Genomic DNA, 12409 nt, shown 5'->3' with positions numbered 1-12409 from the left:
GGATCCAGCTCCTTCCCTCCCTCTGTACCCTCGCTGTGTACATGTGTTTGTGGTGTAACCCTGGTTGTCTCTCCTCAGCTGCGCAGTGGCGAGCGGATCCAGCTCCTTCCCTCCCTCTGTACCCTCGCTGTGTACATGTGTTTGTGGTGTAACCCTGGTTGTCTCTCCTCAGCTGTGCAGTGGCGAGCGGATCCAGCTCCTTCCCTCCCTCTGTACCCTCGCTGTGTACATGTGTTTGTGGTGTAACCCTGGTTGTCTCTCCTCAGCTGCGCAGTGGCGAGCGGATCCAGCTCCTTCCCTCCCTCTGTACCCTCGCTGTGTACATGTGTTTGTGGTGTAACCCTGGTTGTCTCTCCTCAGCTGCGCAGTGGCGAGCGGATTCATCTCCTTCCCTCCCTCTGTACCCTCGCTGTGTACATGTGTTTGTGGTGTAACCCTGGTTGTCTCTCCTCAGCTGCGCAGTGGCGAGCGGATTCATCTCATTCCCTCCCTCTGTACCCTCGCTGTGTACATGTGTTTGTGGTGTAACCCTGGTTGTCTCTCCTCAGCTGTGCAGTGGCGAGCGGATCCAGCTCCTTCCCTCCCTCTGTACCCTCGCTGTGTACATGTGTTTGTGGTGTAACCCTGGTTGTCTCTCCTCAGCTGCGCAGTGGCGAGCGGATCCAGCTCCTTCCCTCCCTCTGTACCCTCGCTGTGTACATGTGTTTGTGGTGTAACCCTGGTTGTCTCTCCTCAGCTGTGCAGTGGCGAGCGGATCCAGCTCCTTCCCTCCCTCTGTACCCTCGCTGTGTACATGTGTTTGTGGTGTAACCCTGGTTGTCTCTCCTCAGCTGCGCAGTGGCGAGCGGATCCAGCTCCTTCCCTCCCTCTGTACCCTCGCTGTGTACATGTGTTTGTGGTGTAACCCTGGTTGTCTCTCCTTAGCTGCGCAGTGGCGAGCGGATCCAGCTCCTTCCCTCCCTCTGTACCCTCGCTGTGTACATGTGTTTGTGGTGTAACCCTGGTTGTCTCTCCTCAGCTGCGCAGTGGCGAGCGGATCCAGCTCCTTCCCTCCTTCTGTATCCTCTTCACCGCTGTGGTCTGGGGCTTCGCTCTTTTCTTCTTCTTCCAGGGACTCAGCACCTGGCAGGTGAGTCTGGAAACAGTACTGTACCCTGTTAATACAGAGCACCCCGAAACACTGTGAACCCACAATATAGAGTACCCCCTGATACTGTACCCTGTTAATACAGAGCACCCCGAAACACTGTGAACCCACAATATAGAGTACCCCCGATACTGTACCCTGTTAATACAGAGCACCCCGAAACACTGTGAACCCACAATATAGAGTACCCCCCGATACTGTACCCTGTTAATACAGAGCACCCCGAAACACTGTGAACCCACAATATAGAGTACCCCCGATACTGTACCCTGTTAATACAGAGCACCCCGAAACACTGTGAACCCACAATATAGAGTACCCCCTGATACTGTACCCCGTTAATACAGAGCACCCCGAAACACTGTGAACCCACAATATAGAGTACCCCCCGATACTGTACCCTGTTAATACAGAGCACCCCGAAACACTGTGAACCCACAATATAGAGTACCCCCTGATACTGTACCCCGTTAATACAGAGCACCCTGAAACACTGTGAACCCACAATATAGAGTACCCCCGATACTGTACCCTGTTAATACAGAGCACCCCGAAACACTGTGAACCCACAATAGAGTACCCCCGATACTGTACCCTGTTAATACAGAGCACCCCGAAACACTGTGAACCCACAATATAGAGTACCCCCGATACTGTACCCTGTTAATACAGAGCACCCCGAAACACTGTGAACCCACAATATAGAGTACCCCCGATACTGTACCCTGTTAATACAGAGCACCCCGAAACACTGTGAACCCACAATATAGAGTACCCCCTGATACTGTACCCCGTTAATACAGAGCACCCCGAAACACTGTGAACCCACAATATAGAGTACCCCCCGATACTGTACCCTGTTAATACAGAGCACCCCGAAACACTGTGAACCCACAATATAGAGTACCCCCGATACTGTACCCTGTTAATACAGAGCACCCCGAAACACTGTGAACCCACAATATAGAGTACCCCCTGATACTGTACCCCGTTAATACAGAGCACCCCGAAACACTGTGAACCCACAATATAGAGTACCCCCGATACTGTACCCCGTTAATACAGAGCTCTCCAAAACACTGTGAACCCCCAATATAGAGTACCCCCGATACTGTACCCTGTTAATACAGAGCTCCCCAAAACACTGTCCCCGTCCCCGTCCCCCCCAAAAAAACCAAACAAACCTGAGAACCCACAAGTACTGGGGTTCACGGTGTAACGCAGTCGCTCTCTCCTCAGAAAACCCCGGCGGAGTCGCGGGAGCACAACCGAGAGTGCATCCTGCTCGGCTTCTTCGATGACCACGACATCTGGCACTTCCTGTCCTCCATCGCCATGTTCGGCTCCTTCCTGGTCAGTAAAACAAACTCACCGGGTAGTGAGAGACAGGAGTGAGACAGGAGTGAGTCTGTATGAGAGACAGGAGTGAGTCTGTATGAGAGACGGGAGTGAGTCTGTATGAGAGACAGGAACACAGTCTGTATGAGAGACAGGAGTGAGTCTGTATGAGAGACAGGAGTGAGTCTGTATGAGAGACAGGAGTGAGTCTGTATGAGAGACAGGAACAGTGTCTGTATGAGAGACAGGAACAGTGTCTGTATGAGAGACAGGAACAGTGTCTGTATGAGAGACAGGAACACAGTCTGTATGAGAGACAGGAGTGAGTCTGTATGAGAGACAGGAACAGTGTCTGTATGAGAGACAGGAACACAGTCTGTATGAGAGACAGGAGTGAGTCTGTATGAGAGACGGGAGTGAGTCTGTATGAGTGACCTGACTGGCTGTTCCTGGAAAATGTAACGTTTCTCTTTCTTTCTTTTCTCTCTCCTCTCTCCTCTCTCCTCTCTCCTCTCTCCTCTCTCTCCTCTCCCCTCTCTCCCCCCTCTCCCCTCTGTCCTCTCTCCTTTCCCCTCTCCCCTCACTCTTCTCCTCTCTCCTCTCTCCTCTCTCCTCTCTCCTCTCTCCTCTCTCGCCTCTCCCCTCACTCTCTCCTCTCTCCTCTCTCCTCTCTCCTCTCTCCTCACTCTTCTCTCTCTCCTCTCTCTCTTCCTGCTGCAGGTGCTCCTCACCCTGGATGATGACCTGGACTGTGTCCAGAGAGATAAGATCTATGCGTTCTGATGGGGCGACTCCTGGGCGCTGCCTCCAAGTGCTGCTGCTGCCATACCAGCCAATGAGAGCCTCCCTGTGAGGAGGAGGGGGGCCTGGACAGCCAATCGGAGCCTGTCTGTGAGGACAGAGCCCCTCCCCCTATTGTTTATGGACGCTCACTGTGCCAATGAAAAGACTGCATTCCTCTGGGGCCTTTTCACAGGGAGGGACTGAAATGAAGCGAGACTGTTGGTTCCAGCGGGACCCTCCCTGCCCACCCCCAGTCTCTCTGATGACGAGTGCCCCAGTCAGAGTTGCATGTTAATGCCTTGTTCACAGCCTCCGACCTGGATATTTCAATGCTGTAAGGAGGCAGTGGCGGTTCTCGGTACGCAGTCCCCCTCCTCTAACTCTGCGTTGTTAACCTGGGCTGCCCCTCCCCTGGTAACATCACTGTCTGAACGCAGCACTGGAATACCAAGCTTCTGGAACGTGATTCCAAGTCACCTGGGTTCAAATCGGACAGGATGGTGAGAGCGGGCTGACTCCGGGGCCAGTTCTGTGTACCGGTCGGGTCGGGTCGGGTCTGCTCCATGGCCCAACTGTATTCTCTACCTTACTGTCTGGAACAGCGCCCTGCCTCCACTGCCTGCATGACCCCATGACCCCCCCGGAGGGTGGCCTGGCCACTTCGTTAGGAACGGGTCTGTCCTGCGCCAGTGGCCACACCTCCCTTTCGAATTGCGTTGTGAAGTTTGTGCTCTGTGCCGGGCGGCTGACTCCTACCTGCATTCACGAGTCCCACAGGAGGGGCTGCTGCTGCTGCTGCTCTTTGATCTTTGCTTCCACCATTTCTTTTTTAGTTCTTAGTTTTAGTTTGTTTTTGGTTCTTAAGGAACCCGTGCAGGCCTGTGCTCAGGGGCCGGCTCCAGTGGCTGTTTGCTTGTTGCTGTGCCGTGGCACTCCTACACGATGCCCTGCACACACACACAATAGCACAGCCCCAGTAGAATCCCTGCGCTCCTCTGCTGTGCTGTGGGACTCCTACACGATGCCCTGCACACACACACAATAGCACAGCCCCAGTAGAATCCCTGCGCTCCTCTGCTGTGCTGTGGGACTCCTACACGATGCCCTGCACACACACACAATAGCACAGCCCCAGTAGAATCCCTGCGCTCCTCTGCTGTGCTGTGGCACTCCTACACGATGCCCTGCACACACACACAATAGCACAGCCCCAGTAGAATCCCTGCGCTCCTCTGCTGTGCTGTGGCACTCCTACACGATGCCCTGCACACACACACAATAGCACAGCCCCAGTAGAATCCCTGCGCTCCTCTGCTGTGCTGTGGGACTCCTACACGATGCCCTGCACACACACACAATAGCACAGCCCCAGTAGAATCCCTGCGCTCCTCTGCTGTGCTGTGGCACTCCTACACGATGCCCTGCACACACACACAATAGCACAGCCCCAGTAGAATCCCTGCGCTCCTCTGCTGTGCTGTGGGACTCCTACACGATGCCCTGCACACACACACAATAGCACAGCCCCAGTAGAATCCCTGCGCTCCTCTGCTGTGCTGTGGCACTCCTACACGATGCCCTGCACACACACACAATAGCACAGCCCCAGTAGAATCCCTGCGCTCCTCTGCTGTGCTGTGGGACTCCTACACGATGCCCTGCACACACACACAATAGCACAGCCCCAGTAGAATCCCTGCGCTCCTCTGCTGTGCCGTGGGACTCCTACACGATGCCCTGCACACACACACAATAGCACAGCCCCAGTAGAATCCCTGCGCTCCTCTGCTGTGCTGTGGCACTCCTACACGATGCCCTGCACACACACACAATAGCACAGCTCTGAATGGTGTTGCAGTGTTTCAGTTTCAGTCGCGTTCTTGCTCCGCGGTTGTGAATGATCGTTGCTGTTGTTTTATAAACTCTTTGATTCGTTACGAATGTTTCGTGGCCTTTATAAATGTGTTGAACAATAAATACGTGTTTCTGTAAAAAAAAAAAAAAAAAGTATTGTAACAAACAGTGACGCCAATGGGAAAAAGAATAAACTGAATGCATTTCATGTTTAATGAAGACTGAAGATAACGGTGTGCTTTCAAACAGTAAACTCTGTGGAGAACGGGATTAAAAGAGGTTTTGAACATTGTGGTCTCTCTGCTTTCTAGTCCAGAAAAATGGCTCATCAGAAACTAAACTGGTAACTTTTTGTGTTAAGCTAAATATCTTAGAAAATAGAAACAGCGTCTGCACCATCAATCCCACCTTGCTTGGGACACACAGCGACTGGGGACACAGTTCTGAAGGGTTATTTTGAACCCTTTTCAGGAATGCCCTGCAAATCTTTTATTTCTCTTGAATAACGATGCAGATCAGATTCACGGATTGGATTTCCTTTGCAGAGTGGAGAAAGAGTCTTTATATCATTTTATAAGTTTAGGGAAATCATTTCCATTTTAATTTTTTTTTTTTTTTTTTTTTTGCCTAGCCAAAAAGTATTGAGTGTAAATTGTTGTTGACTTGGTGTCTGCAGTGTGCTCTGCTGCTAGGGGTCAGCTGTAAGCTGATCCTGAGAAACGGTGCAGTCTACACCCAGCATTGTGCTCAGCTCTGCTCCAGCAGTTTCACACGAGAAGCAGGATGATGCGTTCAGATAAGCAGGTGCGAGGCGTGAAAGAGGAGCTGCTCATTATCACAGGATCCTGTGTTATTCCTTTCAGAGCTGAATAGCAGCCCGTCCTCCCTAGGAATGTAGGGCAGCCTCACAAAGCAGGGCTGATGAGACTCTTTGTACCAATCCAGGGCAGACAGCCTCACAAAGCAGGGCTGGTGAGACTCTGTACCAGTCCAGGGCAGACAGCCTCACAAAGCAGGGCTGATGAGACTCTGTACCAGTCCAGGGCAGACAGCCTCACAAAGCAGGGCTGATGAGACTCTGTACCAGTCCAGGGCAGACAGCCTCACAAAGCAGGGCTGATGAGACTCTGTACCAGTCCAGGGCAGACAGCCTCACAAAGCAGGGCTGATGAGACTCTGTACCAGTCCAGGGCAGAGAGCCTCACAAAGCAGGGCTGGTGAGACTCTGTACCAGTCCAGGGCAGAGAGCCTCACAAAGCAGGGCTGATGAGACTCTGTACCAGTCCAGGGCAGACAGCATCACAAAGCAGGGCTGATGAGACTCTGTACCAGTCCAGGGCAGACAGCCTCACAAAGCAGGGCTGATGAGACTCTGTACCAGTCCAGGGCAGACAGCCTCACAAAGCAGGGCTGATGAGACTCTGTACCAGTCCAGGGCAGACAGCCTCACAAAGCAGGGCTGATGAGACTCTGTACCAGTCCAGGGCAGACAGCCTCACAAAGCAGGGCTGATGAGACTCTGTACCAGTCCAGGGCAGACAGCCTCACAAAGCAGGGCTGATGAGACTCTGTACCAGTCCAGGGCAGAGAGCCTCACAAAGCAGGGCTGGTGAGACTCTGTACCAGTCCAGGGCAGAGAGCCTCACAAAGCAGGGCTGATGAGACTCTGTACCAGTCCAGGGCAGACAGCCTCACAAAGCAGGGCTGATGAGACTCTGTACCAGTCCAGGGCAGACAGCCTCACAAAGCAGGGCTGATGAGACTCTGTACCAGTCCAGGGCAGACAGCCTCACAAAGCAGGGCTGGTGAGACTCTGTACCAGTCCAGGGCAGACAGCCTCACAAAGCAGGGCTGATGAGACTCTGTACCAGTCCAGGGCAGACAGCCTCACAAAGCAGGGCTGATGAGACTCTGTACCAGTCCAGGGCAGACAGCATCACAAAGCAGGGCTGATGAGACTCTGTACCAGTCCAGGGCAGACAGCCTCACAAAGCAGGGCTGATGAGACTCTGTACCAGTCCAGGGCAGACAGCCTCACAAAGCAGGGCTGATGAGACTCTGTACCAGTCCAGTGCAGACAGCCTCACAAAGCAGGGCTGATGAGACTCTGTACCAGTCCAGGGCAGACAGCCTCACAAAGCAGGGCTGATGAGACTCTGTACCAGTCCAGGGCAGATAGCCTCACAAAGCAGGGCTGATGAGACACTTTGTACCAGTCCAGGGCAGACAGCCTCACAAAGCAGGGCTGATGAGACTCTGTACCAGTCCAGGGCAGACAGCCTCACAAAGCAGGGCTGATGAGACTCTGTACCAGTCCAGGGCAGACAGCATCACAAAGCAGGGCTGATGAGACTCTGTACCAGTCCAGTGCAGAGAGCAGGGCAGTGTTGAAGGTGTGACATCACTGACAGACGCACACACATGCGTTAACAGCAACACAAACGTCTGCCAGTCCATCTTTTGGGGTACATTTGATTGACTCCAATTTATATAATACATGTTTGATCCTCGACCCAGTCCTCTGGTCCCCTGCATTTCCCATGGAGTGCAAAGTGTTTTTTCAAAGTGTTCTGACTGAGTAAGTAGCTTCTGATTGCTGTCTACGTGACTGACACAGAGTCCGTATTGTCAGCAACACAGAAAGAAACTGGATCATTAGAACTGCTTTGAATGACTGGAAACATCAAAATGTAAGAAGAAACTGAAAACTTCAATTCCCTCCCCACCACACACACACAACCCTAACCATAACCCTACCCTCCACACACACACAACCCTAACCCAACCCTACCCTCCAAACACACACACACAACCCTAACCCTAACCCTACCCTCCACACACACACAACCCTAACCCAACCCTACCCTCCAAACACACACACACAACCCTAACCCAACCCTACCCTCCACACACACACAACCCTAACCCTAACCCTACCCTCCACACACACACAACCCTAACCCTAACCCTACCCACCACACACACACACACAACCCTAACCATAACCCTACCCTCCACACACACACAACCCTAACCCTAACCCTACCCTCCAAACACACACACACAACCCTAACCCAACCCTACCCTCCACACACACACAACCCTAACCCTAACCCTACCCACCACACACACACACACAACCCTAACCATAACCCTACCCTCCCCACCACACACACACAACCCTAACCCTACCCTCCACACACACACAACCCTAACCATAACCCTACCCTCCCCACCACACACACACAACCCTAACCCTACCCTCCACACACACACAACCCTAACCCAACCCTACCCTCCACACACACAACCCTAACCATAACCCTACCCTCCACACACACACACAACCCTAACCATAACCCTACCCACCACACACACACAACCCTAACCCTACCCTCCACACACACACAACCCTAACCATAACCCTACCCTCCCCTCCACACACACAACCCTAACCCTACCCTCCACACACACACAACCATAACCATAACCCTACCCTCCACACACACACACACACAACCCTAACCATAACCCTACCCTCCACACACACACAACCCTAACCCAACCCTACCCTCCACGCACACACACACAACCCTAACCCTACCCTCCACACACACACAACCCTAACCCAACCCTACCCTCCACGCACACACACACAACCCTAACCCTACCCTCCACACACACACAACCCTAACCCAACCCTACCCTCCACGCACACACAACCCTAACCATAACCCTACCCTCCACACACACACAACCCTAACCCTAACCCTACCCTCCAAACACACACAACCCTAACCCTACCCTCCACACACACACAACCCTAACCCAACCCTACCCTCCAAACACACACACACAACCCTAACCCAACCCTACCCTCCACACACACACAACCCTAACCCTACCCTCCACACACACACAACCCTAACCCAACCCTACCCTCCACACACACACAACCCTAACCCTAACCCTACCCTCCACACACACACAACCCTAACCCTACCCTCCACACACACACACACAACCCTAACCCAACCCTACCCTCCACACACACACAACCCTAACCATAACCCTACCCTCCCCACCACACACACACAACCCTAACCCTACCCTCCACACACACACAACCCTAACCCAACCCTACCCTCCACACACACACAACCCTAACCATAACCCTACCCTCCCCTCCACACACAACCCTAACCCTACCCTCCCCTCCACACACACAACCCTAACCATAACCCTACCCTCCACACACACACAACCCTAACCCTAACCCTACCCTCCACACACACAACCCTAACCCTACCCTCCACACACACACAACCCTAACCCTACCCTCCCCTCCACACACACAACCATAACCATAACCCTACCCTTTACACACACACAACCCTAACCTCCACACACACACACACACAACCCTAACCCTACCCTCCACACACACACACACACACACACACACACACACACGCTGTTGTAAGCTTTTCAACACCCCGGGGGTTTCCTGTATTAGATCCCTGTTTCACACGAAGTGCTTCTCTCACACAGAGCCTGTTTATTTGTCCCATTCCCAGAGGCCTCTCCTTCACTCATTTAAGGTTTGTTCCTGCAGCAGAACCCCCCCCCCCCCCCCCAGCCCCCCTGCCCCCCACTTCCTTTTTATTGTCATTCAATCTGTTAATATTCCAGGCCAACGTGTCACTGCATCCCTGTGCATATTCACTGCTTTATGAAGTAATGAATACCCCCCCCCCCCCCCCCCAGACACACACACGGGTGGGGCACTATAAGACTATATAGCCAGCCTGCAGCAAGACGTGACATGGCATTGCTGTCTGCGCAGAACCTCCACAATGAAAGGTAAGGAAATGATCTGCTATTACAAAAGTCATTACGGGTGGATGCTGTGCTGGATCCACACGCCGTGGGTGTTGTTGTCTGTAGAGCAGTTCGGGTTTCTGTGATGGTAACTGGAGTCCCAGGCGGCACAATCGCTCTCAGCTTGACGCGTGGAGCTGCAGGGTGCCGACCGCTTACTGTACTAACGAGACAGCTTCAGGTGAAATGGACCTGCACTGAGGGATTCAGAGATGAATGCTGTTGCTCCCAGATGTGCTCTGAAAGCAGATGGTCTTCATACACAGGCACTGGTGGCTGACAGGAAGCTTCACACTGCATTTACCCAAGTCTGTGCTGGAGCAGCCCGGGTATGTTGTTCTTGTATGATTACAGCGTGTTCCTCGGCAGGGTCCCTTGCAGACGCCCTGGTCTCAGTATTGAGGGGTAGCAGGCAGGCTGTCAGGAGCTCGTTTTTGACGGTCCGCTCTCCTCTCCACTCTCTCAGGTATACTGATCCTGTCCCTTCTCTGCTCGATGGTGGGCAGCTTCCTGGCACAGGACTATGAGTGGGGTGGAAGTGAAGCAGGACAGGCCAGCAAGGACAGTGAGTGGGGGGGGGGGGTGAGAGTTCAGAAGATGCTGTTCTCTCGTGAAGAGTTCTCTCTGAGCACAGCCCAAATCTGTCTGTCTGTCCCTGAATAACGCCGCTGTGTGTCTGCCTGTCTGTCTGTGTGTCCCTGAATAACACCCCTGTCTGTCTGTGTCTGTGTGTCCCTGAATAACGCCCCTGTCTGTCTGTGTGTCTGTGTGTCCCTGAATAACACCCCTGTCTGTCTGTGTCTGTGTGTCCCTGAATAACGCCCCTGTCTGTCTGTGTGTCTGTGTGTCCCTGAATAACACCCCTGTCTGTCTGTGTCTGTGTGTCCCTGAATAACGCCCCTGTCTGTCTGTGTGTCTGTGTGTCCCTGAATAACATGTCTGTCTGTGTGTCTGTCCAGTCTGTGTGACTGACTCTGCCTCCTGTGGGTGCTGTCTGATGCAGCAGAGGATGCAGCGCTTGGAGTGGATCTTCAACCACACCATGGACCAGCTGAGGAAAGACCTGGACCAGGCCAGCAAGAGACTGAACGACCTGAGAGGTGAGGGAGGGAAGAGAGGGGGAGGGAGGGGACCAACCCAGCTGGAAGAGGAGGAAAGAGAGAGGGGGGAGGGCATTTATAAACAGAGGGGAGAACAGCAAACAGTGTGCAGTGACTATTCACATGTCCTCTGGTGCAGTATAGTATTGCGGTGTGTGTGTGTTTGTGTGTGCGTGTGTGTGTCTCTGTGTGTGTGCGTGTGTCTCTGTGTGCGTGTGTGTGTCTCTGTGTGTGTGCATGTGTGTGTGCGTCTGTGTGTGTGTGTGTGTGTGCGTGTGTGTGTCTCTGTGTGTGTGCGTGTGTCGCTGTGTGTCTCTGTGTGTGCGTGTGTGTGTGTGCGTGTGTGTGTGTGTGTGTGCGTGTGTGTGTGCGCACCCCTGTGTTTATACTCTCACACGCTGCTCTCTGTCTCTCCCCTCCAGCGAGCCATACTGCGTTCTCCGCTGCGCTGTCTACCCGAACCGAGTGCGTGGGGCCCTTCAGAGACAACGCCACGCTGATCTACAAGAAGGTGTTTGTGAACCAGGGCGGCACCTACAATGAGCAGACGGGTGTGTTCACGGCCCCGCGCAGCGGCGTGTACAGCTTCTCCGTGACGGTGTTCAGCGACGCTGGCGCGCCCGGCGCCCGGCTCAACATCTTCGCCCTGCTGCAGCGGAACGGGCAGGACCTGGCGGGTGTGCACGACGACAACTACGACGACCAGGAGGACAGTGCCACCCAGAGCCTGGCGCTGCAGCTGCATGCCGGGGACCAGCTGTGGGTCAGGCTGGTGGCGGGGAGGGTGGTCTGCGACGATGTGAGCCACTACAACACCTTCAGCGGCTTCCTCGTGTTCCCCACTGACCTGCTGTAACCCCCTTTAACAAGCACCCCACCCCACCCTAGACTCCCTGCTCTCTGCTCAACCCCACAGACTGGATGCTATGCAGCACCCCGTGCTTCTCTATGCTTCTCCAATGCCTGCTTTTAGAGCTTGAACGAATTTTATGACACCTTTCTTTCACTTTGCTGTCCTTTCACCGCACTATACCACAGTCTGCCTGCACTAGCCCCTGCATTAGCCACAGTTTACTCTGCAGACACTTGGGGAAGGTTGCGCAGCTGCTGTACGAGCAGCAGCTTCTGTTTCTCTACCCCGAGTGGCCACACGGTGGAGACATTCCTCTAGTTCCTGCTGCAGCTCGAAGGTCACGCTGCTAATCTCCCGTTCACGTTTGACGGAGTCAAAACAAAGATAAATATGGATTTGATTGTGTGTTTGTTAGGCATTCTTCCGCTTGTTCCTTGTATGCTCTTTGATAAA

At 53.5% G+C, this 12409-nt stretch overlaps 2 protein-coding genes across 5 annotated transcripts in view; both read left to right on the top strand.

Moving 5' to 3' along the window:
• LOC117397462 (SID1 transmembrane family member 2) overlaps positions 1–5413 on the top strand; it is a 47841-nt gene extending 42428 nt beyond the window's left edge. For both annotated transcript variants that reach the window (XM_059009856.1, XM_059009855.1), the window contains 3 exons: positions 1019–1129; positions 2387–2500; positions 3206–5413. In XM_059009856.1, the coding sequence (XP_058865839.1) occupies positions 1019–1129; positions 2387–2500; positions 3206–3268 (288 nt within the window). In that variant the 3' untranslated portion in view covers positions 3269–5413. The remainder of the gene's footprint in view (positions 1–1018; positions 1130–2386; positions 2501–3205) is intronic.
• Positions 5414–9884: 4471 nt separating this feature from the next.
• LOC117970373 (complement C1q-like protein 4) overlaps positions 9885–12409 on the top strand; it is a 2598-nt gene continuing 73 nt past the window's right edge. Inside the window, exons 1-4 of one of the 3 annotated variants that reach the window (XM_059009889.1) lie at positions 9885–10332; positions 10470–10568; positions 10963–11103; positions 11526–12409. The exon at positions 11526–12409 is cut by the window's right edge and continues 73 nt beyond it. In XM_059009889.1, the coding sequence (XP_058865872.1) occupies positions 10499–10568; positions 10963–11103; positions 11526–11959 (645 nt within the window). In that variant the 5' untranslated portion in view covers positions 9885–10332; positions 10470–10498 and the 3' untranslated portion in view covers positions 11960–12409. The remainder of the gene's footprint in view (positions 10333–10469; positions 10569–10962; positions 11104–11525) is intronic. The other 2 variants (XM_059009890.1, XM_059009888.1) reach the window with 2 other exon arrangements.

The sequence above is a fragment of the Acipenser ruthenus genome, chromosome 39 (genome assembly GCF_902713425.1).
Source record: "Acipenser ruthenus chromosome 39, fAciRut3.2 maternal haplotype, whole genome shotgun sequence".
NCBI classification, from domain to species: Eukaryota; Metazoa; Chordata; class Actinopteri; order Acipenseriformes; family Acipenseridae; genus Acipenser; species Acipenser ruthenus.
This window is presented reverse-complemented; position numbering and strand designations above follow the sequence as displayed.